The sequence below is a fragment of the Macaca thibetana genome, chromosome 16, assembly GCF_024542745.1.
Source record: "Macaca thibetana thibetana isolate TM-01 chromosome 16, ASM2454274v1, whole genome shotgun sequence".
NCBI lineage: Eukaryota > Metazoa > Chordata > Mammalia > Primates > Cercopithecidae > Macaca > Macaca thibetana.
The window spans coordinates 50,117,312-50,144,012 of record NC_065593.1 but is presented as its reverse complement, the minus strand read 5'-3'; the positions used below and the strand labels follow the sequence as shown (position 1 = coordinate 50,144,012).

Sequence of the window (26,701 nt, the reverse complement as noted above, 5' to 3'; positions counted from 1 at the left end):
GTACGGCCACAATTTTGTTTGTAAAATTTCTCTTTGTCAAAAACTCAATTGTACACTTCTGGAACGCCAGTTTCTATGCATCCAGCATGCTCAGAAAAGAGGCCCCATGGATATGCAAGTGTGCCGCGGCTGTGCAACATGGCCCCCGGAATGACACAGCAAAGTGAAGCAGCTGGAAGGTGCTCAAATACTCACAGACTGGCTGGGAAGTTGAAAGCAAGGGAAGAAGAGAGGGATGAGGAGAGGACAGCAGCTGTCAGGGAGCAGAGCACAGCCTAGAGAAAGCTGGGGTGCTTTGCACTGGCAGTTGAAAACTAAGGAGGCAGTGGGGGCATGAAGTAAGGAGAAGACAGAAAGAGGAACGGGATGTGGAGAGCTTGCTACTGGTGTAGGCACATTTATCTGGCCAGTTACAGCAGTATGGAGGGAGTATTTAAGCCTGAAAATAGAGTTCAGTCATTCAAGCCATTGGGTAAAGGCAAATAATTAGCAAAAATAATACAAAAGGATATATGAACTTTATTTACAAACTAGAACTACGTGGTCCCTTGGATCACGATCTGCACAGGTATCCTCAAGCTGTCCACGCAGTCTTTCTAGGGAGGCTACCAGAGTGAGTGAAAATGGAAAATGAAAGCTGGATCCTGCGTTCAAGGCATTTCAAACACCAAAGTTAAACTAAATGTTTGACTCTGAGGACTAGACTGTTACTATTACAAGAGTTGTGCAGGGTGTGTATCCAGGACCGGGCAGAGACCAGTCCCTGGTGTCAGAGAAGCTTCTCACTGAGACCCAAGCTTGCTCAGGTAGGGTGGACGTTGAAAGCCAAGCGAAGGGATTTCTGTGAACTCTTGCTTCCTCTGTCATCCGCCAGCCCTTAAGTTTTCTATTTCCTGCCTCTTCCGCTTTACTAATTCTGTTTTCCAGAAAACACTCCACACCATCCCCTATAAGGGTTCAAAGTCTACCATATAATGTCTTCCCAAATGTGCTAAAATGTACCCTCAAAAAAATTGTTTTTACCTAGTCTGGATATTTCATATAAATATAAGTATATAATATGTGACCTTTGGGGTCTGGTTTGCATTTAGTGTAATGTTCTCAAGGTTTATCCACCTTTTAGGATGCATCAGTACTTTACTCCCTATTACGGCTTAATAATATTGCATCGTGTGTGTCTGGCACAAATTTGCTTGTCCATTTATCCATTGATGGAAACCTGGGTTGCTTCCACCTTTTGGCTGTGATGAATAGTGCTGCTATCCACAGAGAGAGCAAATTGGTGGTTTGAAGGGGCTGGGGGAATGGGAAATAGGAAATGACTCCTTCATGGGTTGGGTTTTCTTTGGGGGTGATGAAAATAGCTTGGAGCTAGACAGAGGTGTTAGTTACACAACATGGTAAGTGTACTAAATGCCAATGAACTGTACATTTTTTAATGGTTAATTATATGTTGTGTGAATTTCACTTTGATTTTTTAAAAAATTAATTTCCAGGCAGACCCCCTGCCACCTGTCTAAAACAGGGTCCCATGTGTGGGTTAAACTACAAATGAGAAATGTTACATATCTTTCAATCAATTGCCTATAACATATGTATGCAGCATCCTTCATAGCCAAGGTCAGACCCTACCTCCTCCATGAAATCTGCTATGGAAATTACAATTAAAAACAAAATCTCCAGCCTGGCCAACATGCTGAAACCCCATCTCTACTAAAAATACAAAAATTAGGCGTGGTGGCGGATGCCTGTAGTCCCAGCTACTCGGGAGGCTGAGGCAGGAGAATGGCGTGAATCTGGGAGGCGGAGCTTGCAGTGAGCCAAGACCGCACCACTGCACTTCAACCTGGGCGACAGAGCAAGACTCCCCCTCAACAACAACAACAAAAAATTAGCCGGGTGTGGTGGCGTGCCCCTGTAGTCCCAGCTACCCAGGAGGCTGAGGCAAGAGAATCGCTTGAACCCAGGAGGCGGAGGTTGCAGTGAACCAAGATCGCACCACTGCACATCAGCCTGGGTGATAGAGCGAGACTCCGTCTCAAAAAATAATAATAATAATAAATCTCCTAACCTAGAAATCCTCTGCACCAAGGTAAAGGAGAAAGAAAATCGTTTTACTATTGAATAAGCATTAAACCAGAATGCGATGCCCGTCACAAGCAATCCACTAAGAGACTGCAAAGACAGAAAGATTGTTCCTCCTTTATATAGCCAAGCAGATACAGCCCATTACATGGATGTTCTCAGGATGAACAACAGCTACTCTTCACCTAAGAGGACTTCATAGCACCATGTGTCACACACGGTTTATCCTAACTTTACCCATAATTTGGGTGACCATCTGTATTAGTTAATAGGCTTTATACACAGGGAAAATAAACTCCTCACATCTTTATAACAGGAGGAAGCTTTGGAGCAAGGTGCCTGCTGAAATTAGGCTCCTACCCTCCCACAGAACCTGGGACACAGGGGTGTTTCTTTCCTTGAATGGTTACACTCAAAAAGGTTGATTTCCAGTCTTGAGAAAGGCATTCCTTGGTTGTAAAATTGGCAAAAGATTTATTTTACTTTTTAAAAGATGTACTCACATTTCAAAGTGACGGCGAAAGAATTTACAAGTTTTCTAAAGTAAATGCTCGAAGAAAGGGGAGTAGAGGGGTGTCTCTTCCCTTATTTTTTTTTTTTTTTTTTTTTTTTTTGAGACGGAGTCTCGCTCTGTCACCCAGGCTGGAGTGCAGTGGCCGGATCTCAGCTCACTGCAAGCTCCGCCCCCCGGGTTCACGCCATTCTCCTGCCTCAGCCTCCCGAGTAGCTGGGACTACAGGCGCCTGCCACCTCGCCCGGCTAGTTTTTTGTATTTTTTAGTAGAGACGGGGTTTCACCGTGTTAGCCAGGATGGTCTCGATCTCCTGACCTCGTGATCCGCCCGTCTCGGCCTCCCAAAGTGCTGGGATTACAGGCGTGAGCCACCGCGCCCGGCCCTCTTCCCTTATTTTTAACAGGAAGAATTCGGTCTCTTATTTTTAATTTATGTTTGCCTTTATTTCCCTTCTCTGATCCCTCAGGAAAAAAAAAAAAAAAAAAAGGCAATTACTTCCTCTTCAGAGACGCCTTACTTGTGGCACTTCCCACTTCTACCCTGAACTGGAGCAGGGCTGCAGGGCCAGGGTCTGGTTCCTTCTGCATCCTTCATGGTGCGAGGGACCGTGAGCCGGAGCCAACGTTGAGAGAAGGCCCTCCCTTGAGCTCACCGATGCAATGGAAATGTTCTGTATCTTGACTGCCCTGTGAATACCCTGGTTGTGATATGGTCCTCTAGTTTTACAAGCTGTTGCCATCGGGGAAATTCAGTAAAGAGTATGTAGGATTGCTCTGTACTGTTTCTTACAACTGAATCTACAGTTACCTCAAAATTAAAAGTTTAGCTAAAAATGAAAAAGGCTTTTGAATGACTAAAAACATGTGTGTTCTAAACCACTGAATAACGGTTATGGAACATTATAAAGTCCAGAATACTGTACAGTCTGGGCTGAGGAGAAGAAAGCTCACCGCTACATTCCGGGGAAGATCTGGGCAATGTGAAGGGGTGAGGGTCCGGGGAATACTGTCAGGGTGCTAAAAATTGATACGCAGGGCAGAAAGCCTGTGAGAATGACCTAAGGAGAAATTTTTTTAAACAAAATAAAAATTTTCAAAAAGAGAAAAAGAAGACAACAGGGGGAAAATTCAAGAGGCCAGGCGCAGTGGCTCACGCCTGTAATCCCAGCACTTTGGGAGACCAAGGTGGCAGATCACCTGAGGTCAGGAGTTTGAGACCAACCTGGCCAACATGGCAAAACCCCATCTCTACTAAAAATACAAAAATTACCTGGTCATGGTGGTGGGCACCTATAGTCCCAACTACTCGGGAGGCTGAGGCAGGAGAATCACTTGAACCCAAGAGGCAAGGGTTGCAGTGAGCCCAGATCACACCACTACACTCTAGCCTGGGCAACAAAGCAAGACTCCATCTACAAAAGAAAAAGAAAAAAAAAAGAAAAAAGAAAAGCAAGAAAGGATAAATGCAAGTGCAAGGAAATAAATTGTCTAGAATAAACTAAGATGCAGAAAAATAACTAAGACTAGAGTATCAGGATACAGAATAGAAGACAGCAGGGCCTATGTCATAAGTTATAGAAAGCAGTTTTAGAAAAATCAATATTTCAAAGACAGGAAGAGCTAAGGGAACACCTGTCAAATTAGTGAAGACAATGTACTTAGAACCCAACAAAGACCTCTCTTTTAGGTATTTGAAAGGAGATGTAAATATTGTAGCTCAAGTGAGTAGATGCGTGCACAGTTTCAACCTACAAACTATGACTTCAAAAGTTGGGACTTAATTAACGCACCTCCAGATAAAAAAGCAATGGAGAACATTCTAAATAGTTTTAGAAGGTGCCTATAGTCTGCTAAGCTAGAAAAAAAAAAAAAAAATGAATTGTATTTGTAATACACCAAAATTGTATAAACTGGGTGTCCTAAAATGAGCTCAGCCTCTATCTAGTAAAGCTCATTTTGACCATCTGTGTGTGCTGGGCCACAATAAACAAGGTAGGAAGAAGCACCTGGAAGTATCTGGAAGATGTCAGAGAAAATAGGACCCAATGGCAAAGTCCTTGATTGGCAAAACTGCCCTGCTTTTTGCCCTTGAGTTATAGCAGCAAAGAATAAAGTGAGTATCTGCCAGGACCAAGATTGCATGTGTAATGTACCCTGCTTAATCGGTCCATACGAAACGCATGTTCAGGGTGTATAAAAATGCATGTAAGCATTTCTCACATACTCTGAAAACAGGCTAAAAAATGCTGACAAACATATTCCCACACAAAACTCTTTATCATCTAATTATAGTCTTATATATAAAGCACAAGATTAAACGATATCATGTAGAGGCCTGCTCCTATGAGTAGAAAATCAATAAAATAACAAAAAGGATATAAGCCAGTAAAGCCCTGTCATTTATAGCAATTTTTTAAGTTTAAAAAAAGCCTTTATTTGCTGACTAATTATGTCTTTATAATCCTATGAAAATGCATGCTGATTAAAAAGAGAGAGTCACAAAATCTTAAGCTGCCAAAGAAATTATGCTTCATAAATAAAATAATACCCAAGCTTTATGGGATTATAAAAGACCAACTGGAGTGATCTGTCTAGCTGAAGAAAACAGATTCATAGTTACAACTTCCTGGAGGGAAAAAACACTTAATATAAACTTGCGTTGCCATCATTTTATCTGTTATACTTTTTAGAATAAAAACAGATCACAACATTTATGTGTAGGACAGGAAAAACATTAAATGGATTAAGTTTGACATCCTTGTGTACAAGATTGATTTAAAGGGTGAAATGTATGTGCCCAAATGCATTACATAAAAATAATCCATTATTTTCTTTTTTAACATTTTTTCCTCTTCAAAGCAAAATTCAAATTCTTGAGTGTACCACATTTGTTAAGGACAAACAGGTTAGAAAAGATGTTATTTCTCCCAAAGTTTAATCCCAAACTCCCAGCAGATAACTCTGTAAAAATTCACCAAGATGAATGATGGGTGCCTGTCTGATTTGCTTGTGTTTATAAACATTACAAATTCGGGGAATATAGTGTTTTTGAGCCACTTACCATCCTGGTAATTCATTTCCTTCACCTCCTTCAAGCAAATGAATTAATCTGTGCTCACTGTCTCAGGGGAGGATGAAACAAAAGCAATGTGGTCCTCCAGTCCAGTCTTAGAATGAAGAGGACTCAGGGCCCATACAAAATGTCCAAAAGAACTGTTATTCATTTGACACTCGTTTATTGCCTGCCTTCTCTGTGCTAGGCGCAGAGCTAGAAAGTGGTGATCCAGCAGTGAACAAGACAGGTCTTGGAGCTGAGATTCTAGTAGTAAAAGCAGGATTTTCCATCCTACCCTCAAGAATAGAACTTACCTTGGACTGAAAGGAGAGGAAAGAAAAAAAGGATTGCTGAGGAAGTGCAAAGCAGGGTCCCTGAGAGGGGAGCCCCAAGTCCTGCTTCTGAGTCAGAGCCCCTAGAAAGCAGCAAAACGGGAGGTAAGTTGGGGGAACTATTTAGGAGAACTGTGCCCTACTTCCTGGATTGTAACCTCAGGAAAGGGACAAGACCCAAATAGGTTATGGCTGCACAGTGTGTCCCGGCAGATGGAGCCACAATCTACCTGATATTTCCATGCCACCGGCACACAGAAGCATCAGAGTGACTCCTAAGCCCTCAAGCGTGGAAAGAAATATGGGAGAGAGCAGCTGGACGCTGCTGGGACAAAGCAAATTGAAAATAAGAGGCCTGATTCTCCCTGTTGGAAACAAGGGAAGAGATTTTTCTCTCTTCCTAAATTTTCTTTGAGCATTTACTTCATCTTTTATAAAAAAAAAAAAATAAAGTTATTGTGTATATTTAAGGTTTACAACATAATGTTATGGGATACATAGTAAAATGGTTACTCTGGTGAAGCAAATTAACGTATCTATCATCTCACAGTTACCTTATTGTGTGTGATGACAGCAGCTAAAGTCTACTTACACAACAAAAACCCCAGTTAGCATACAATTTTATTAGCTGTAGTCCTGGTTAGCAGGTTAGATCTCTAGACTTGTTCATCCTACACATCTCCTCCTTTGTATACACTGACTTCCATCTCCCCATTTCCTTACCCATCCCCACCCCCACTCCTGGTAACCACTGTTTTATTCTCTACATATTTGACCTTTTTTCTTGGATTCCACATATAAATGAGAGCATGTAATATTTTTCTTTCTGTGTCTGTCTTACTTCACTTAGCAGAATGTCCTCCAGGTCCATTTATGTTGTGACAAATGGCAAGATCTCCTTTTTTAGGGTGGAATAATAGTCTATTGTATACACATACACACACACACACCAGTTTATCCATTCATTCATTGACACTTAGGTAGTTTCCATATCTTGGATATTGCGAATAATGCTACAATGAACATAAAAATGCAGATATCTTTACAAGGTGGTGATTGCATCTCCTTTGGGTGGATACCCAGAAGGGGAATTGTTGGGTCATAGGGAAGTTCTTTTTCTTTTCTTTTCTTTTTTTTTTTTCTTTTTTTGAGATGGAGTCTCACACTCTGTTGCCCAGGCTAGAGTGCAGTGGCGCGATCTCGGCTCACTGCAACACCAGACTCCCAAGTTCAAATGATTCTCCTGCTTCAGCCTCCCAAGTAGCTGGGACTACAGGTGCCCACCACCACACCCAGCTAATTTTTGTATTTTTAGCAGATACGGGGTTTCGCCATGTTGGCCAGGCTGGTCTCCAACTCCTGATCTCAAGTGATCCACCTGCCTCGGCCTCCCAAAGTACTAGGATTATAGTCATGAGCCACCACACCCGGCCTGGAAGTTCTGTTTTTGACTTCTTTAGAAACCTCCATGCACTTTTTCCTAAAGGCTGCACCAATCTCCATTCCCACCAACGGTGTACTGTTTCTTTTCTCCACACCCTTGCCAACATTTGTCACTCTCATATTTTTGATAACACCCATCCAAACAGTTATAAGGTGATATCTCAATAGCAGTTTTGATTTGCATTTCCCTGATGGTTAGTGATGTTAAACACTTCTTCATGGATCTGTTGCCCATTTTTACGTCGTCTTTGGAGAAATATGTTTAGATCCTTTGCTCATTTTTTAACTGGGTTATTTGTTTTTCTGCTATTGAGTTGTAAGAGTTTTTTATAAATTTTGGATATTAACCCCTTACTAGATATGCAGTTTGCAAATATCTATTCCCAGTCTGTACATTGCCTTTTCATTGTGTTAATTGCTTCCTCTGCTGTACAGAAACTTTTTAGTTTGATGTAGTCCCACTTACTTATTTTTGCTTTTGTAGCCTAGGCTTTTGGTGTAATATCCAAACCATCATTACCAAGGCCAATGTCAAAGAGCTTTACCCTCTCTTATCCTCTAGGAGTTTAACGGCTTCAGGTCTTACATTTAGATCTTTTATCCATTTTGAGTTGATTTTCTAATATGTGTAAGATAAGGGTCCAATTTCATTTTCTTGCATGTGGAAATCCAGTTTTCCCAGCACCATTTATTGAAAAGACTATTTTTTCCCCATTCTGTCCTCTTGGGACCCTTGCCAAAATTTAGTTAATTAAATTAGGTTTAGATTTATTTCTGGGCTGTCTACTCTGTTTAACTGGTCTATAGTTCTGTTTTTATGCCAGTACCATACTGTTTTGATTACTTTAGCTTCCAAATATAATTTAAAATCAGGGAGCATTTATTTGTAATTATAACTTTTGAAAACTTGTATGTACTTTTTCCTCTCTTTGAAATTTATGTAAATCCTTCTGAAGCCTAGATAGGCCTTTCATTAGCTTTATGATCCAGGGATGTCTTCTCAAGTACTTGGGAACCATCTCTTTGAAATGTAAACATCAAAAGAGATGACACCCCTATATCCCAGTTTCTGTGGGAAGGTAGGAGCCTACCTTCTGTGGGTACCTTACTCAAAGTTGCAAAACTACTTCCTGTCATAAAGATATAAAAAGTTTTGTTTTTCCTCTGGAAAAAGCCAAGTAGCTGACACAGATGATCACTCCAAAATTACCAGGTAATGTTAGGATGAACTGTGTGTAACTATGGTATTGTCAAGTCCTCTTACTCTAACTTAACTATTGTTTGTCTTGAAAACACCTATGTAGGTTGGGTACGGTGGCTCATGCCTGTAATCCAGCACTTTGGGAGGCCAAGGTGAGTGGATTGCCTGAAGTCAGGACAGCCTGGCCAACATGGTGAAATCCTGTCTCTACTAAAATACAAAAAATTAGCCGGGCACTGTGGCGTGCGCCTGTAATCCCAGCTACTTGGGCAGCTGAGGCAGGAGACTTGGTTGAGCCTGGGAGCTGGAGGTTGCAGTGAGCTGAGATCGTGCCATTGCACTCCAGCCCGGGTGATAAAAAAAAAAAAAAAAAGTATGTAATAGGTTGTGTCTGCTGCTTGGCTGTATAAAAGGTGAGATTTCTTTCCATCTTGCAATTTCCTAGATTACCTGTGATGCACATCACATTCTACTTTAAGGCTTATTCAATAATAGAAGTATTTTCTTTCCCTACTACCTTTGTGGAGAGGATTTCTGGGATGAGGGAAGATTTTTGTTTTTAATTATATGTCTCCAACCAACGATAATGGGACAGATGGGAAGAATAATGACTATCTTAGTGAACACAGCTTGGACAGATGACACCAAGGACAATATGCACCCCCTTGCCAGGTCACAACTATATAAGCACCCCTAAAACTTAGATGCAATGCTTTGGAGAAAAGGTGAGAGACTGAGATGATGAGATTTAATACACATCCTCCATAGAATAGGAGCTCAAAATAAAGATTAACATGAAAAAAGAAAAATAAAGCAATAAACTCTGCCTGAGCCTATGTGCCCAGAGTTGTGCTAGCTGCAGCATGAACTATTTGCCAATATTTAACTGCAGGAATCTTAACTTCAGATGCTTGTACCAACAACCCATTTCTTCTGGCTGAAGAACGAGAGATAAATGAGTGGAAGAAAACTTACATTTATCAGACTGGCTCTCAAACTTTGCTACATATTAGACACCTGGGAAGTTTTCAAAAATTCTGATGCCCGGGCCCCCTCCTGAGTTAATTAAATCAGAATCTCTAGGAGGAGGACACAGTCATCACCATTTTTTAAAGTTCCAGAAGTGATTTCAGTGTGCAGACACACAGACACATGAATGTCCCTAGAGCCGGGGTCCCCAAATACAATATTTTGGCATTTGTGAGATGTGTTATAACAAACTTTCTCTTTTTAATAAAGTCAACATTTTTAAACTATTTACTTTTCTAATAACTATAATGGATATATGACAATCTCCATCACAATCTCAGTCCATGCACCGAGAGTTGCAGGGACCCCACAATTTTATACATGCCATAGCCTTTAATGAGGTATTGTTACTGTTTCATTTAAATAAAGGGTAGTATTTTTGAAGAGTAAAGTGATGATATTTTTTTCCTTGAAAAATAAAATTTGAGATCTAGAAATAGTTGACTGCATTACTCACATGCTTGTAAAATACCTTTCTAAATCCTACCCCCTCTGTCTGTCTCAATAAATAAATAATTATTTATTATTATGTCTCAAATTATGGAGACAGGGTCCCATTTTGTTGCCCAGGCTGGAGTGCAGTGGTGTGATCTGGCTTACTGCAGCCTCGATCTTCCCAGGCTCAAGCGATCCTCCCACCTCAGCCTCCCAACTAGGTGGGACTACAGGCTTGCACCACTACTCCTGGCTAATTTTTTAATTTTTTTTTTTTTTTGTAGAATCTGGGTCTCGCTATGTTGCCCAGGCTGGTCTGGAACTCCTGGGCTCAAGCCATCCTCCCGCCTCAGCCTCCCAAAGTGCTGGGATTACAGGGGTGAGCCCACGTGCCCAGCTATTGAGCACTTTAAATGTGGCTGTTCCAAGCTGAGATGTGATGTAAGCATAAAATACACTTGGATTTCAAAGACAGTATCAAGAATAATGTAAAAGATCTCATTAACATTTTATACGGGTTGCTGCATTTTGGATACATCAGGTTAAATAAAATATAATAATAAAATTAATTTCACTTCTTTTTGTTTCAATCTTTTGATATGGCTATTAGAAAGTTTAGAAGCACATCTGTGGTTTGCATTTGTGGTTTGTGTTATATTTCCAATGGACAGTGCTGCTTTATTTAGGGTAGATAAGAAATGCTGGGAGACCTATTTAAGATGCAGATTGCCAGGACTGACCCTCCAGGGAATCTAGTTCAGCAATCTGTGTTTCAGGCAGATATGAGCAGGAGATACCTAAAGTAGCAGGGAGCATTTAATTCATTGCTGTCTGAATTTAATTTAAGAATTTAATTCATTGCTTTCTTCTCTCTCCTTCACTCCCAAGCCTAATTCTCTTCATATTTCTCAGTCCCAATTACCAAGAAAGAGAATCAGTTTGGCCTAGATAATCATCAATGACCCTCTTTAGTCAAAGCTTTCTGTCTTAGCCTACCCCATAGGTCTCTGACCAATCTATAGATAATCAAGTTGTGACTGGCGGGGAAGGGGCAGGAGGTAGGGAGGGGTGGGTCAGGAGTGACCTGGAACCTCTCCTCTCACCGGGGGCTGTGGGTAGGACAGCTTTGTTTGGAGAGGACTGTGAGAATGCCCAGCATAAACTGGCCTGGCCACATGTGAGTTAATTCAGAAATTAAAAGAGTAGGACATGCATGCAAAGGCCCTGCAAGGCCTCGAACCAAGGTCTGATTATCCCCGAACTGTGCTCCAGATACAATTCAGCCAAAGCTACTCCACAAATAACAATAATGATAGATTCACTCTCACAACATATTTCCATCACATCTAGCAACAAGTGGCAAAATTAAACCAGGAATTTAGGAGGGGAGAGAGAGAACGCAGAGGCAGATATGCAGGGGTAATATATGCAACACAGGCAAGTCATCAAAGAGCCAGTCACAGTGATGTCATACATCGCTGAGCAACCTTGGGCAAGATGCCTCAACCTCTCTGACCTCAGTCTTTTCATCTTTACAGGTTAGAAAATGTCAGGGATTGCAAGGATTGGACGGAATGATACGCCAAATACACCCTCCGAAGGGCTCAAGTGATTGCAAAGATTGGATGGAATGTTACATTGACTACACCCTCCAAAGGGCTCAAGGGTTCTTTTGGTGAATACACCAAAAGGTCTATTTCTTCATCCTTGTTAAAACATTGGAAATGTTAACTCACAACTCTCATGGTCTACCAGCACTTATCTGTAGCTACAGCTTCACCTCAATACATCAAACTCCATCAGGCCGGCAGCCCTCTGCGAGCTCCACAGTATGCATTTGAGAGAAATACAGTCAGTCAGTTCTGAGCTAATGACAATTGTCAATTTAATCTGATGGTAGCTTTTTCCGATAACTGTCAGAATATTTAAGATTTACAACATACTCCAATGACCTACCATAGCATTTCTGTTTAAAAGATTCAAGCAGTGAGAAAAACTGTAAAAGAAAATTTTAACTATCATGTCTTGGGCCCAGACTTATTTTCATGCAACATTTTGAGAAAACTAAATATCATTTTCCTTTTTTTTTTTTTTTTTTCTTTTTTTGAGACAGAGCGTCACTGTGTCATCCAGGCTCGAGTGCAGTGGCTCAATCTCAGCTCACTGCAACCTCCACCTCCTGGGTTCAAGCAACTTCCCTGCCTCAGCCTCCCGAGGAGCTGGGATTACAGGTGCCCACCACCACGCCCAGCTAATGTTTGTATTTGCAGTAGAGATGGGGTTTCACCATGTTGGCCAGGCTGGTCTCGAACTCCCGACCTCAAGAGATCCACCCCCGCCCCCAGCCTCCTAAAGTGCTGGGATTACAGGCGTGAGCCACCATGCCCGGCAATTTTCTTTAAGTTATGCCCCATAGGCCGGGCGCGGTGACTCAAGCCTGTAATGCCAGCACTTTGGGAGGCCGAGACGGGCGGATGACAAGGTCAGGAAATCGAGACCATCCTGGCTAACACAGTGAAACCCCGTCTCTACTAAAAAATACAAAAAAAAAAATTAGCCGGGCACGGTGGTGGGCGCCCGTAGTCCCAGCTACTTGGGAGGCTGAGGCAGGAGAACGGCGTAAACCCAGGAGGCAGAGCTTGCAGTGAGCTGAGATCCGGCCACTGTGCTCCAGCCTGGGCGACAGAGCGAGACTCTGTCTCAAAAAAAAAAAAAAAAAAAAAAAAAGTTATGCCCCATTTCCTTTTCACAACAATGAACTCCCCCTCCCCTCAAAGTGCTCAATTTGTACAGGGAACCAGTACAGGTTTTTGAAATTTTCCTTTCCTTCATGAAGAATCTGACATTTCTGCTGTATCAATAACAATAGGAGCAAAGAGTTTACCCTGGATTTGCATAATTAGTTAGAAAGACGAGAGTTTCCGTGGCCTCTGAAAAAGGAGCTCTGCATCTTTAAGACTCTGCGAGGCTCCCTGCCCTCCGCGCAGACCGAGCAGACTCTGCCGCAGCGACTCATCCTATCGATAAGGTTCAGTTAGCCAAGGTGGAGGATGGGAAAAGAATGGAACTGTCCCAGCTACTCAATGAGATCAGGGCAAACTATGAAAAGATCCTCACCAGAAATCAGATAGAGACGGTGCTCTCAACAAGGATCCAGGTAATGATTTCATACAGACAGGCACCTTCCAGAATAAGGAGACAGTCCATGTCTACCCAATTCCTGTCCCGGCCTCTCTGAGGTACAGTATTTCCTTTTCGATGCAGCATCTATTGGGGAAGGAATTTAGCTTCTACTGCAATGTGACTGGGACTACAGGGGGAAATACTGTGATTATACTGTTAAATTGCCATTAAATAAGCATTGATTGATGCACTTGATTTTTATATAAATTGTGAGGTTCCTATCATTAACATGGGGTCAACATACAATAAAATGGTGCACTCTAACCTCTTACAATCTTCAGGAAGGAAGCATTCCAAATACCCTTCAAAGATATTATGGAGTTATTTACAGAGATAATTTAAATAATATCTTTAAAATGTAAAACCTTTAAGTAAGATTTATTAGCATGTACACTTTCTAGAGATAAATATTTCTAAAAGGTTTCTATCATCTTTTTAACGAGTTCCGTTTTATACCAGATTGTTATGAATAGAAATCATCTGAGTGTGTGAACATGGCATTCAGAAACAATGATATAAATTATGACCATCGAAATTCCCCAAATTGGTAACGATTCTCCACTAAGATTTTTGCTTCTGTACTATAAGATGAGAAATGTTTCTTTCCATTACAAAGCTTGTAATATTTAAGTATTTAAAAAAGAGAGAGAAAGCCAACTTAGATAAGGACTAAATCCTAATTTCATAGATTTAGTTTTAAACTAACAATCACTTTCAGCAATTAATTAAGGTCTCAAGTCTTTAAACAAATTTACAAACAAATATTTTAGAAACAAAGATTAAGAAATTTAGGGGATTTTTTAGTTTACCTATCATATATGGGTTCAAGGTATCTTCCAAGCCCTGAAATACAGCAAAAAGTTTACTTAAGAATATCACCCAAAAGAAAAAAGAAAAAAATTAGTAGAAAAATCTCAGGGCTTTATTCCATTAGCAACTCATTTTTAGTTCCATTGTAAATTTCACCTCTAGGTAACATTTTTAGTCTTCATAAAGAATGATCAACATCTTAGATTAAGCAAAGTCACTGGTACATGTAAGCATTGGGATAGTTCATTCACCTTTACAAACAGAAGAAAAAAATAGATGACAACTTCTAAAAACTGTAAACAAAACATTTACCTTTGCAGTAGTAGAAATATGAGTTTAGTTTACAAGTCATGGGGCCAAAATGAGTAAATTCAAATGAAAAGACTACAGTAAAGTTTTGTTTAAAGTGTCTTTTAACTTGAAACTACTTTAGAGGATTTTCTTCCAAATAACTCAGAAAGTCAGCTGAATTAAATTCAAGACAGCCTGATTATTTAGTTATTTTTTTTAAATTTCTAAATAAGCTATTTTAGTTACAGATTGTTGTATAACACCCCCAAAACTCAGCTGGGATGTCAATCGTCTTGGGGTATGACTGGGTTCACTCATGTGTCTGGCACTTTGGCAGGGCATTGCCAAAAGGCTGGCTCTGCTGGGACTTCCTCTCTCACTCCATGTAGCCTCAGGGTCTCTCTCCATCTGGCCTTTCTACAAGATCTCTCCAACAGGGCATCCAGACTTCTTACATATTGGCCCAGGGCTCCCAAAAGCACAGAAGTGGAAGTTATCAGGCTTCCTAAGACTTAGGCCTAGAAGTGGCACAGCATTCCTTCTGCCTCATTCTACTGGTTAAAGCAAGACCCAGGTCAGCCCAGAGTCAATGGAGAAGGGGATCACCCTAAGACTCATCTTGGGAGATGATAGAGTTCCTTAGGGGCCATCTTGGGACGGTAGTTACCAAACAAGCTTAGCTGCCAGTTCCATATTCGAAAGCCACAAGACCAGCAGACACCAGCATTTTTCGGTTTTCTTTTTTCCAAAATTCTTTACTTTATCCTCTGTAGTTCCTCTGGTAGGTGTTGCTTGCTGCATGACTTTGCCAAGTTAACACTAAGAACAGATTTTCAACAAACCAAAAGAAATGTACGAATTTTGTTCTCAAATACCTTGCCCTAAATTTTATTCATAAACTTTCATTTACTTCGTTTCCTTTAAAAAATCTATTGTATAATAAAATTAAATTTTTAAATGTTAAAATGCTTTTTTATAATATTAAAAGTTATAAATTTTGCTTCAAAATACTATAATCAATTCTATACATTGTTCTCACTGTTCCTGGGGCCAAATGTTAAAAATTCTGTCAACAGATACTTTCTTTTAATTTCAACATCAACATAAAAACATTTAAAGCTAAATATAAAATTTCTACTTCTTTTTTTAATGTGAGAATATTTAGAAAATAATCCTTAGAGAAGTCATTTTTATTATTTATTCTTTATTACCCAGATACCCAAACTTAGTATGCCTTTTAAAAAAATCATCCTGAAAAAGGTAAATCAACAGATTTTCTTAATATGGAAGTCTATTTGTGAGCCTTATTGCCTATAGTAACTTAATTCTCTAAATTACCAGTAATGTACTTCCTAGCAGAATTTACTCCTGTCCCTATACCTGGTCCCAGGATTGATTAGTTTTGCGGGGTACAACTGTTTATCTGCTTCTGCAAAGCAACCTACAAGAAAATGTGGGGGGAAATAGCAAATTTTCAATCCTTCCTCCTAATGATCCATAAATAATGAAAAGTTAAGAATCAGAGATCACAAATCTTGGTCCTGCAAACTGTTTTCATTCATATAAATGTATTTTTCCTTATTTCATAGATTGTCATAGTTGGAAGAGAGTTGTTGAAATCATTTTACATAGAAGAAAACGGGCTAAGAACGCAATGGACTTGCTTACATATTTAATTAGTTAACTAGGCACTAGAACACACATTATAATCTAACAAGTTAAGGAAAAATGTTTTGATTCCTATACAATTTTTCTACAATTGCTCTTACACATGTCATTTTCAGAAGCACTCCTTGTTTTTTGTTATTGTTGCTGTTGGCTTTCTTGTAGCTAGAAGAAGACATAAGCAAAAAAATGGACAAAGATGAAGAGGCTCTGAAGGCAGCTCAAGCAGAACTCAAGGAGGCCCGACGCCAGTGGCACCACCTGCAAGTGGAAATTGAATCTCTCCATGCTGTGGTGAGAATGATCTCAAAAGTAACTGACCCATCGAGTCCTCAGATGTGATTTGATTAAGAGAGGGGAAGGATGAATGTCCGTTTATTCACCATGAGAAACTGGAAATCAAGGCCACTGAATTCTATCCCTGATCCTAGTTTAATTACTCACCCCTCCCCCCATTGTGGCAGTGGCTGTTACCAACTCACTCAAGGTTTAGTTCAGACCTGTAAAAATGAAGAAATCCTTTCTTATTACCTTGGGATTCTCTAGTTGCTGAAGTTGGGGAATAGAGCATTTGTTATTATCCAAAGTCTTCACAGTGGGGATTCTTTTATCCATGCCATTGAGACATCTAACAAAAAATATTTAGGCCGACACTGTGGCTCACACCTGTAATCCCAGCAATTTGGGAGGCTGAAGTGGGCTGACTGCCTGAGCTCAGGAGTTTGAGACCAGCCTGAGCAACATGGTGAAACCCCGTCTCTATTAAATACAAAATATTAGCTGAGCATGGTGGCACACGCCTGTAGTCCCAGCAACTTAGGAGGCTGAGGCACAAGAATTGCTTGAACCTGGGAGGCAGAGGTGGCAGTGAGCCGAGATCATGCCACTGCACTCCAGCCTGGGTGAGTGAGACTCTGTCTCCAAAAAAGAAAAAGAAAATATGTTTGGCATGCGGTTGCTCATGCCTGTAATCCTGGCACTTTGGGAGGCCAAGGCAGGTGGATCACTTTAGGCCAGGAGTTTGAACCAGCCTAGGCAACATGGCGAAACCATCTCTTATACTAAAAATACAAAAAATTAGCTGGGTGTGGTGGCACACGCCTGTAATCCCAGCTACTCAGGAGGCTGAGGCATGAGAATCACTTGAACCCAGGAGGCAGAGGCTGCAGTGAGCTGAGATCACACCACTGCACTCCAGCCTGAGAGACATAGTGAGACTGTCTCAAACAAACAAACAAAAAGTATTTAAGCATGTTCCTAAATGCCTTTTATGAGCAGTCTGCTCTGGCTTTGATATTCAATATACTATATTTTCTTTCTTTTGTTTTACAAAGCAAAGCCTACCTCTGAAGTATACTTTCCATAATTTAAAAATCAGATAATTCAGAGTGATAATAAGTTAATCACGCTGCAGAGGATTTTTTTTTTTTTTTTTTTTGCAGTAAGAATTATCACAAGATGTCTTTGAAATATAGTAAGATATCTAGTTAGGTACATAAAATATAATTTTTAAAAAATTAGGGGTCACACACAAAGCTGTAAGGAAACACACCTCTTGCATAGGTATAATACAATTATTGCAATCTTTTTAAAGAAAAAAATGGAACATAAAAGAATGAAGACAGCCAGGCACAGTGGCTCAAGCCTGTCATCCCAGCACTTTGGGAGGCCAAGGCGGGCGGATCACGAGGTCAGGAGTTCGAGACCAGCCTGGCCAACATGGTGAAGCCCCGTCTCTACTAAAGATACAAAAAATTAGCCGGGCGTGGTGGCACACGCCTGTAATCCTAGCTACTTGAGAGGCTGAGGCAGGAGAATCACTTGAACCCAGGAGGTGGAGGTTGCAGTGAACCAAGATCGTGCCATTGCACTCCACCCTGGGCAACAGGGCGAGAATCTGTCTCAAAAAAAAAAAAAAAAAAAAAAAAAAAAAAAGATGAAGATATTGCAAATCAGATTTCAGAAACACATTCTGTGTTACTGATTCACTGATGAAAATCTATATAAAACAGGAAAGGGGCCTTGAAAACTCCCTACATGCCAGCGAGCAGCATTACCAGATGCAGCTGCAAGACCTAGAGGCTGTGATTGAAGGACTAGAAAAAGAGCTACAGGAAGTAAGGCGCGGCATCGAAAAGCAGCTTCAAGAGCATGAGATGCTTCTCAACACGAAGATGAGGCTGGAACAAGAAATAGCAACTTATCGCCGCCTCCTAGAAAAAGAAGAAATCAGGTACCTAAATCCATTTAGTTAATGACAAAGGGCCAGAAATACAGAGCCACTTATGCCATTGTTGATGTAGTCAGAGAAATTAAATCCAAAAAACCCATCATCACCTTGGTGTATTCACTGAGTTTATACAATAAGGTATGCACTGCAAATAATATATGAAAGAACCATTTCTAGACTTCCAAAATTAGGAACCAAATAGCCAAAGTCAGCTAGAACAAAATGTAAACAATTCTAGATTACTACAAAAATGATCTTGTAGTCTTGGCCGGCTGCAGTGGCTCACTCCTGTAATCCCAGCACTTTGGGAGGCTGAGGCAGGAGGATTACTACAGTTCAGGAGTTTTAGACCAGCTTGAGCAATATAGTGAGACCTCATCTCTACAAAAAAATTTAAAATTTGCTGAGCATGGTGGCACACACTTGTAGTCCCAGCTACTTGGGAGGCTAAGGTGGGAGGACTGCTTAAGCCCAGGAGTTTGGGATTATAATGAGCTAATCATGAAAAAGACCTTTCCTCAGCTGGGTGTGGTGGCTCACACCTGTAATCTCAGCACTTTGGGAGGCCAAGGTGGGAGGATCACCTGAGGTCAGGAGTTCAAGATCAGCCTGGCCAACATGGCAAAACCCTGTCTCTACTAAAATAATAACAATAATAATAATACAAAAACTAGCCGGGCATGGTGGTGCATGCCTGTAATCCCAGCTACTCGGGAGGCTGAGACAGGAGAATCACTTGAATCCAGGAGAGGCAGGTTGCAGTGAGCCGAGACCGCGCCACTGCACTCCAGCCCAGGCGACAGAGTAAGACTCCATCTCAAAAAAAAAAAAAGAGAGAGAGAGAGAGAGAGACCTTTCCTTTCTCACTTCCTTGCCATTCATCTCTTCTAGGATTAGTCTGTGCCTTCTAAGGATCACCCACAATGAAAGCCTGGAAAATTCACAATCACCACAATCCCCCTGACCAAGGGCTCACCTTATACCACACATCAAACCCCAAAACAATAATAATTACTATAATGTAATTATATTACAACCATGGAAAGCAATATTATTTTGAGTCATGATTTAAAAGACTGCTAGATGTCCTGATAAGAAAAGATCAAGAGGAATTCTTATTAATTCATACATCATAATCTGTAATGACTTGTAAGGTCATATTGCTTTGAGCATGACATAACCTCCAATTCTCCATGAAGAAATCTTTATTCTTGCTTGTTTCCAAATTATAAGTCCTTTATAAAACTAGATGAAAACTAGGTGAAACAACTTTAGCCTATAATAAATCTTGATATTTATTAAATCTTTGAAAAAACATAAACTGAATTAAAGATATACCACTTACTAGCGGAGTGACCTTGGGCAAGTTACTTAACCTCTGTGTGCCTCAGTTTTCTCATCTGTAAAATGGGAATACTACTACTACCTACCTCATAAGATTGCTGTGAGGATTAAATGAGTTAATGTTTGTAAAGTGGTTAAAACAATATCTGGCACATTGTAAGTGCTATGTAAATGTGTGTGTATATATATCATGTATATACATATATGTATATGTATATATGTAACTATATAGTTAAATGGTTATAAATTTTAATTCCTAATCATTCCAGATCCTATATACATGTAACTATATAATTGTTAAATAAAATGAATGGTTGTGAATTTTATTTAATTCCTAATCATTCAAGATATTGATCAAATAGTCTTTAATATTTCCGTAGTAAAACTTTAAAAAAATTAGGCTACACTTAAGATATACAAGAAAATTTCATAAAAATACAATGAGCACCTCTGTACCCACTTCCCCCAGTTTAAAAAGTAAAATAGTTTAAAAAAAAAAAAAATAAATAAATAAAATGTTTCCAATGTTGTTGAACTTCCCTGGACACCTAAGCCACATCCCCCAATCTCATGCTCCTCCCTCTACCTGACCTGGCTTCTGAATTTGATGCTTATTAGTCTCATACATCTATTTATAGTAATATGTATGTATTTCTACAAAGTGTGAAATTGTTTTGCATATTATTCTAAACTTTATAAAACTATAAAACTTTTTTCACTCAATATTATTCTTAGGCGATCCATCCGTAAACATACAGTGTAGCCTTAGTTCATTTCTTGTCAGTTAAATAGTGTTTCTATTGCATGAATATACAATTTATCCATTCTTCTGTTTGTTTTAATTATTTGCTAATACAATATTGCTCTTAAAATATAATTATTTCCGATTTCAGATATTATGGTTGTATCCAAGGTGAGAAAAAAGACAAAAAGCCTACCACAAGTAAAGTTGGTTTTGTTTTACCATCAGGTGAGTTTCTGACATAAACAAACTCATTTGAAAAGTGAAGTACTATTTACAGGGATTATTTTATATGGAAATTAAACACTCTAAAGTAGCAAAGAAAAGCAAGCAATATTTGAATAAAAATTTGAATATAATTTGTGAACAGTAATTCAATATTGTAATTTAATATATCACAAATAATATTTTCACAGCCATTATAAATGAAATATCTTTTACTACAAAAGTCCCACAAAAGTATGAGAATGAAAACGTAGAAACAGTGACCAAACAGGCAATCTTAAATGGGAATATCGTTAAGGAGAGCACTGAAGCTCATGGCACTATCCAGTAAGTAAAGAAACTTTGACTAAGAAATAATAATATATATATGTAAAGAAATTAACTTCGAGTAATCTCAGTAATTACTCTTCTTTGTTTAAATGTTTCCAAACATAGTTTTAGTATACTGTGATTTTTTTTTTTTTTTTTGAGACGGAGTCTCACTCTGTTGCCAGAGTGGAGTGCAGTGGCACAATCTTGGCTCACTGCAACCTCCACCTCCCGAGTTCAAGCGATTCTTTTGCCTCAGCCTCCCAAGTAGCTGGGAATACCACCAGCTGGGAAGCGCCACCACACTCAGCTATTTTTTTGTATTTTTAGTAGAGATGGGGTTTTACCATGTTGGCCAGGTTGGTCTCATTCTCCTGACCTCATGATCTGCCCGCCTCAGCTTCCCAAAGTGCTGGGATTACAGGCATGAGCCACCATACCCAGCCTATTCTGTGATTTTTAATCTGACATATATACATAAAAATTCATGGAAGAGTACTCAATCCTTAATTTGCCATTTTTTTTACAAAAATACAACCCAAACATGAGAATTCCTAAAGAGAAATTCCATAGAATTCCTTTGCAATTCTATTCATATGGTTGTTAAAGTAAGTACATTATAAATTCTGTACACCATAAATTATACAAATTTCTTGATTTTTCCATAGATATGAAATACATAATACATATTTTTAATAGACCCATACTTCATTATTAAAAGGTTTATTTTATCATTTCAGGACAGAGAAAGTGGATGAAGTTATTAAAGAATGGGAAGGTTCTTTCTTTAAAGATAACCCTCGATTGAGGAAAAAATCTGTTTCTCTTCGATTTGATCTTCATTTAGCAGCCACTGATGAAGGGTGTTTACAGACTAAGCAGGATAATCTACCAGATATAGAAGTCAGGCTTATCATGAGAAGATCATGCAGTATTCCCTCTATCAAACCTCCATCAACAGCTGATTAATCCAAAGATAGTATTTGACTTGATTTGAAAATGTTAGGATGGACCAAGGTGGGCTATACCAACTCCCTCTGTCCCAAAATGTAAGTTATTACATATGTATGGAAACTGTTATGATCAATATGTGGTTCTCTTCAGAAGAAAAAACCAGTAAAGGACATTTCTCTGAATCTAATTATGGAGATGATAGACATATATGAATGAGAGGGAGTAGCTTAAAAATAAAATCACAAATTCAGTACAGTCTATTTCTTTATATTCTCCAGTCTTCTTTTTCCCTTGAAACTTCATCAGAGACTGTAAGCATTTAACTGGTTTAGTGAAGTCTTCGTAATTTTTTTCAATGGCTGAATATGCTAAGGAAAAAAGAATTGTTTAAATAAGATTGTATTATATTAAGAGTCACACTGAGTTATTCACCATTATTCAATGGCTGGTTAAACCTACTGTGTGTTCTATTTTTCAAAAAGAGCAATTATAAACAAGTTTTTAAAGGGGGATTCACCCGTTACTTAATGAGGATTCTTCTTTTTGAGATAATCATTTGTATACTGAAAGAAATAAGAGTTATTTCCATGAGAAATTCTGAGCGAACTATGGAACACACCCCAAGGCTAATTTGAGATAAGTAAAATTAAGTTAATATACATATATCTAAAAGATTTTTTTGTAATAAGTATCTGATTTCCAGAAGATTTACTTTACTCAAGAACTTTAAAGGTTGTATCCCCCACCAAAAAAAGAAAAAAAAAATCAGAAGGCCAACTGCGCAAACAAAACATGAAAAGCAAATTGAAAAGGTATTACCATAGTTATCAGAACAGTTATCCACCATCCCAGTTTTTCCATCTGTAAAGATAATGTGATTAGAGTGTTTGCTATGAGCCGTAGATAAGATACTATATGAAGTATTATAAATATTTCTTGCAATCATTTATGTGAACTAAGATAATGGTATTGTTATCTAATGTGAACTAAGATAACGGTATTGTTATCTAAGCTAAGAGTATTTGCAGGATTTGTTTTTAAATTGTTCAAATTGTAATAAATATGGGTAGAAAATATATTTGTGAATAAGTGAGGTATTGTTGCAAAGTTTTTAAAATAACCTAATTTGTTTAATACAGGTATATTTAAGATCTTAATAAATACCTGTTTTAAGACATTAGAAATTTATAAGCTCTTAATTCTTTTCTAAGCAGAAAAAGTAGTTGAGTACAACTCACCAACTTTTTCCCAGCTAAAGTATCATCTAAGGGCTACAGCTATGTTAGCATTTTAGTACAGTCTTTAAAATGTTTCTCTCTCTCTCTCTCTCCTCTATCTCTCTTTCTCTCCATATATATATAATATACATATAAAATTATATATATTTCAACCAGAAAAATGTATGTTTTAACCAGGAAAATATTATGTTAAATAATCTTTAACATAATACAAGGATATAAAGTTTTTAATTTTCTTTCAATTACTTCAGATCCCTTTTAGTCTGGTTTATTCTATTTAGTGAAAAGGGATGATTTTGTTTTGTCAAGGATGTAACAGCATGTTAAGTGCTTATTCTTGCATAAGCATCTGACCTAAAATACATCCTATACATAAAAAATGTTTCATTCAATATTGCTAAATGCTACTAACTTTATTAAAGCTTTAAAAATGCAATCATATAAGTTATTGTACTAAAGTTACTGTACTAAGCAACAGTGATCATAATAAAGCAATATATCTAGCATAATCTATTGCAGTGTAAAAAAAAAAAAAAAAAGTATTGGGCGTCATGAATGTAACTGCTTGTTGTAGTAATTCCAGTATGCATCTATTGGGTGTATAACATGTACATTTTAAAATACAGTACTTGAATTTATAATGAAGCTTTATTCGCTTTCGGGCATTTTAAATTGGGATATGAATTTACCAAGGTAATGATTTCAATACAATTTAAAAAATGAAACATGGCCAGGCATGGTGGCTCATGCCCGTAATCCCAGCACTTTGGGAGGCCAATGTGGGAGGATTGCTTGAGCCCAGGAGTTCAAGGCCAGCCTGGGCAATATAGCGAGACCCCCATCTCTATAAAAAGTAAAAATAAATAAAAATTAAACATTGAAAAAATTGAAATATGAATGCTAAAGCTGCATTGTATGTGAGTTTGAAAGCAGTCCTTTTAGTTCAAAAATATCTCCGCTTAGTTAAGAGAAACAAAGAACTAATTACTCCAATATGGTTAGTTCATTTGGGGAATAAAGAAAACTGCAATCACGATAGATAGATAATGGTTTTTAACTTGTTTCACAAAATAGTTAAGAATGGTATATCAATATTTTATTCTAGTTTTTTAAAAATCAAAATAATCACATAATCCCATAAATCTGGGAAAAGTTTAATAATGGCTGCACCATTTGCAAAGCACTTAGCTCCAGGCACTGTGTTTATCCCTAATAATCCCTAATCCTTCCTTACAACAATCCTACACAATGAATAATATTATCTTTGTTTTATACATGAGTAGAAATTAATATTCTTCAATCTCTCTGAAATGTTTCAAATGCATGCTTCCATAACAAAATACAAAAATAAAGAGCAATTCCAATTACTAACAATTGTAGGATCCTAGCCCTGGTTCTGTCACTAATTAACCATGTAATCAGGAGGGACCACTTTAAGTTCCTAGGCCTCAAGTTTTACACTTGAAAACAAAGGAAAAGGTAATGCTGGGTAATAATTCCTACTCTGCCTACCTTACAATTGTTTGAAATAATATACAAGCAAAAATATTTGGTAAAGCACTGCTCAGATATACAGTACTATTTGGAAGAAAATTGTCTTTAAAGAATTTGTGGGGGAAATCATAGCTGACAATGATTAAGTAATAGTTCAAAACACAACAGGTAAAGATACTATTTTTAATTTTTCAATTGCTGCCAGAAAAGTTATTCTTTCCCAGTGAGTCACCCAATTTGAACTGTTCTGTCATGATAGATCTTAAAGTACAAAAATGTTCTCCATGCCAGGCACACTGTCTAGAGTACAAAAATGTTCTCTATGCCAGGCACGGTGGCTCACGCCTATAATCCCAGCACTTTGGGAGGCCTAAGCAGGATTGCTAGAGCTCAGGAGTTCAAGCCCAGCCTGGGCAATATAGTGAGGCCTTGTTTCTATTAAAAAATTTTAAATTAACCGAGCATGCTGACACACCAGTAGTCCCAGCTACTCAGGAGGCTGAAGTGCAAGAATTGCTTGAGCCCAGGAGGTGGAAGGTACAGTGAGCCAAGATCACGCCACTGAACTCCAGCCTGGGTGACAGAGTGAGACCCTGTGTCTCAAAAAAAAGAAAAAGTTTATCTAAAGATAATAGGTGATTATTATTTTAAGCCACTAAATTTTGGGATAATTTGCTATGCAGAAATATGCGAATAATACTGCACATAAGCATATTTCTTATTCATTTGTTAGAGATCTTTGTATTGTCAAAGTTTGTCCTTCAATTTGTTTTCTTATGGTTTTAGAATTTTTAAAAAAATCTCTTGGCTGGGCATGGTGGCTCACACCTGTAATCTCAACACTTAGGGAGGCTGAGGCAGGAGGATCACTTGAGCCCAGGAGTTTGAGACCAGCCTGGGCAACACACTGAGCCCTTGTCTCAACCAAAAAAAAAAATCAAAAAATTAACCCAGTGTGGTAGTGTGCACCTGTAGTCTGAACTACTCAGGAAGCAGAGGTGGGAGAATTGCCTGAACCCAGGAGGTCGAGACTGCAGTGAGCCTAGATTGTACCACTACAGCCTAGGCAATAGAGTGAGACCCTGTCTCAAAAATGAAAATAAAAATAAAAATCTCTGAAGTCAGAAAATGCTTTCATTAATTTGAAAGTTTCCCCATTGGAAATGTATTATGATACATGAGCTGAAATTAAATTTTAGATAAATAATATGCATACACATTACTCAAATTATCAACACATGAAATCAAAGGAAAGTTTGTCTGTCTACAGGGCAGAATTTGGTTCTATGTTTACAAGTTATGGCCGGCATGTACACACAGATTGCAATATTTGTGGGCATATAACAAAGGCTCTAAAATAAGGTATATGTGAAAATCAGTACAAGCGTTTCCAAGTTTCCCTCACATGCTTAGACTCTAGACCAGCCTTGGCAACCTGCTCCATTGAAGCCCAGAGAGCAAATATTTTAGGCTTTTCAGGCCATAAGATCCCTGTAACAAGTATGCAACCCTTCCCTTGTAACCACAAGCAACCAAAGACAATATGTAAATAAATGGAGGTGCCTGTGTCCAAATAAGGGTTTATTACAAAAACAGGAAGCAGCCCAGATAGGCCTGCAACAATCTCGTTTGGCTACTTTGCTCTAGACTCCCAATATTATCAGTGGATAATAGACCCCACACCCCAGATTCTCCAGCTCTATCCTGTTTTCAATGTTCATCCCTTTCCACACCATGTGGCAACACTCTTGTCCCAAATCCCCGAGGTTATTTTGAGGGCAACACAGAGGGTTCTAAAAGCAAACCGTGCTTTTTAAATTCTGTGAATCACTCTGTCCTGGAAAGCTGCTAAGCTTCAATATTTCACAACTATTTCCAGCTACAGAAAACAGAATACCCATAACTCCTTCTGCTTTCACAGAAACAGCTGAGAAAATTAGTTTGTTTCATCATTTTGTCTATAACCAGACTTTCATAGGCTATTTGGGTCAGGTAAAGTTTTGTTCTCGCTTTCCCTTGCTTAAGAAAAATAAAAAATCCATTAAAAAAGCTTCCACAGACATACTACAAACTCCATGGCTCAGTGGTTGCTTCATAATCTTTGAGTCATGCACCCCTTTGAA

The 26,701-nt window shown here is 38.7% G+C and overlaps 2 protein-coding genes across 3 annotated transcripts in view; one reads left to right on the top strand and one right to left on the bottom strand.

Annotated features, from left to right (window-relative positions):
• Window positions 1–26,701, bottom strand: part of LOC126938621 (eukaryotic translation initiation factor 1) — a 1,120,764-nt gene that overhangs the window by 937,693 nt on the left and 156,370 nt on the right. The gene's annotated exons all lie outside the window — the stretch shown is intronic.
• On the top strand, window positions 13,068–22,033 carry KRT222 (keratin 222). Of its 2 annotated transcripts, none has more exons than XM_050762848.1 (6): window positions 13,068–13,250; window positions 16,208–16,336; window positions 18,055–18,275; window positions 20,510–20,586; window positions 20,775–20,910; window positions 21,633–22,033. In XM_050762848.1, the coding sequence occupies exons 1-6, from the start codon at window positions 13,155–13,157 to the stop codon at window positions 21,859–21,861; spliced, it is 888 nt and encodes a 295-aa protein (XP_050618805.1). In that variant the 5' UTR covers window positions 13,068–13,154; the 3' UTR covers window positions 21,862–22,033. The 2 variants fall into 2 exon arrangements, with proteins under 2 accessions (XP_050618805.1, XP_050618806.1); XM_050762849.1 differs by having other exon boundaries at window positions 13,114–13,332.

What these genes read in the sequence shown, in the direction of transcription:
- KRT222 (XM_050762848.1), top strand. Translation starts at nt 13,155, where the DNA reads ATGGAACTGTCCCAGCTACTCAATGAGATCAGGGCAAACTATGAAAAG. An exon ending in TTGAATCTCTCCATGCTGTG is followed by an intron (nt 16,337 to 18,054) that starts GTGAGAATGATC and finishes TATATAAAACAG; the next exon opens with GAAAGGGGCCTTGAAAACTC. An exon ending in GAAGCTCATGGCACTATCCA is followed by an intron (nt 20,911 to 21,632) that starts GTAAGTAAAGAA and finishes TTATCATTTCAG; the next exon opens with GACAGAGAAAGTGGATGAAG.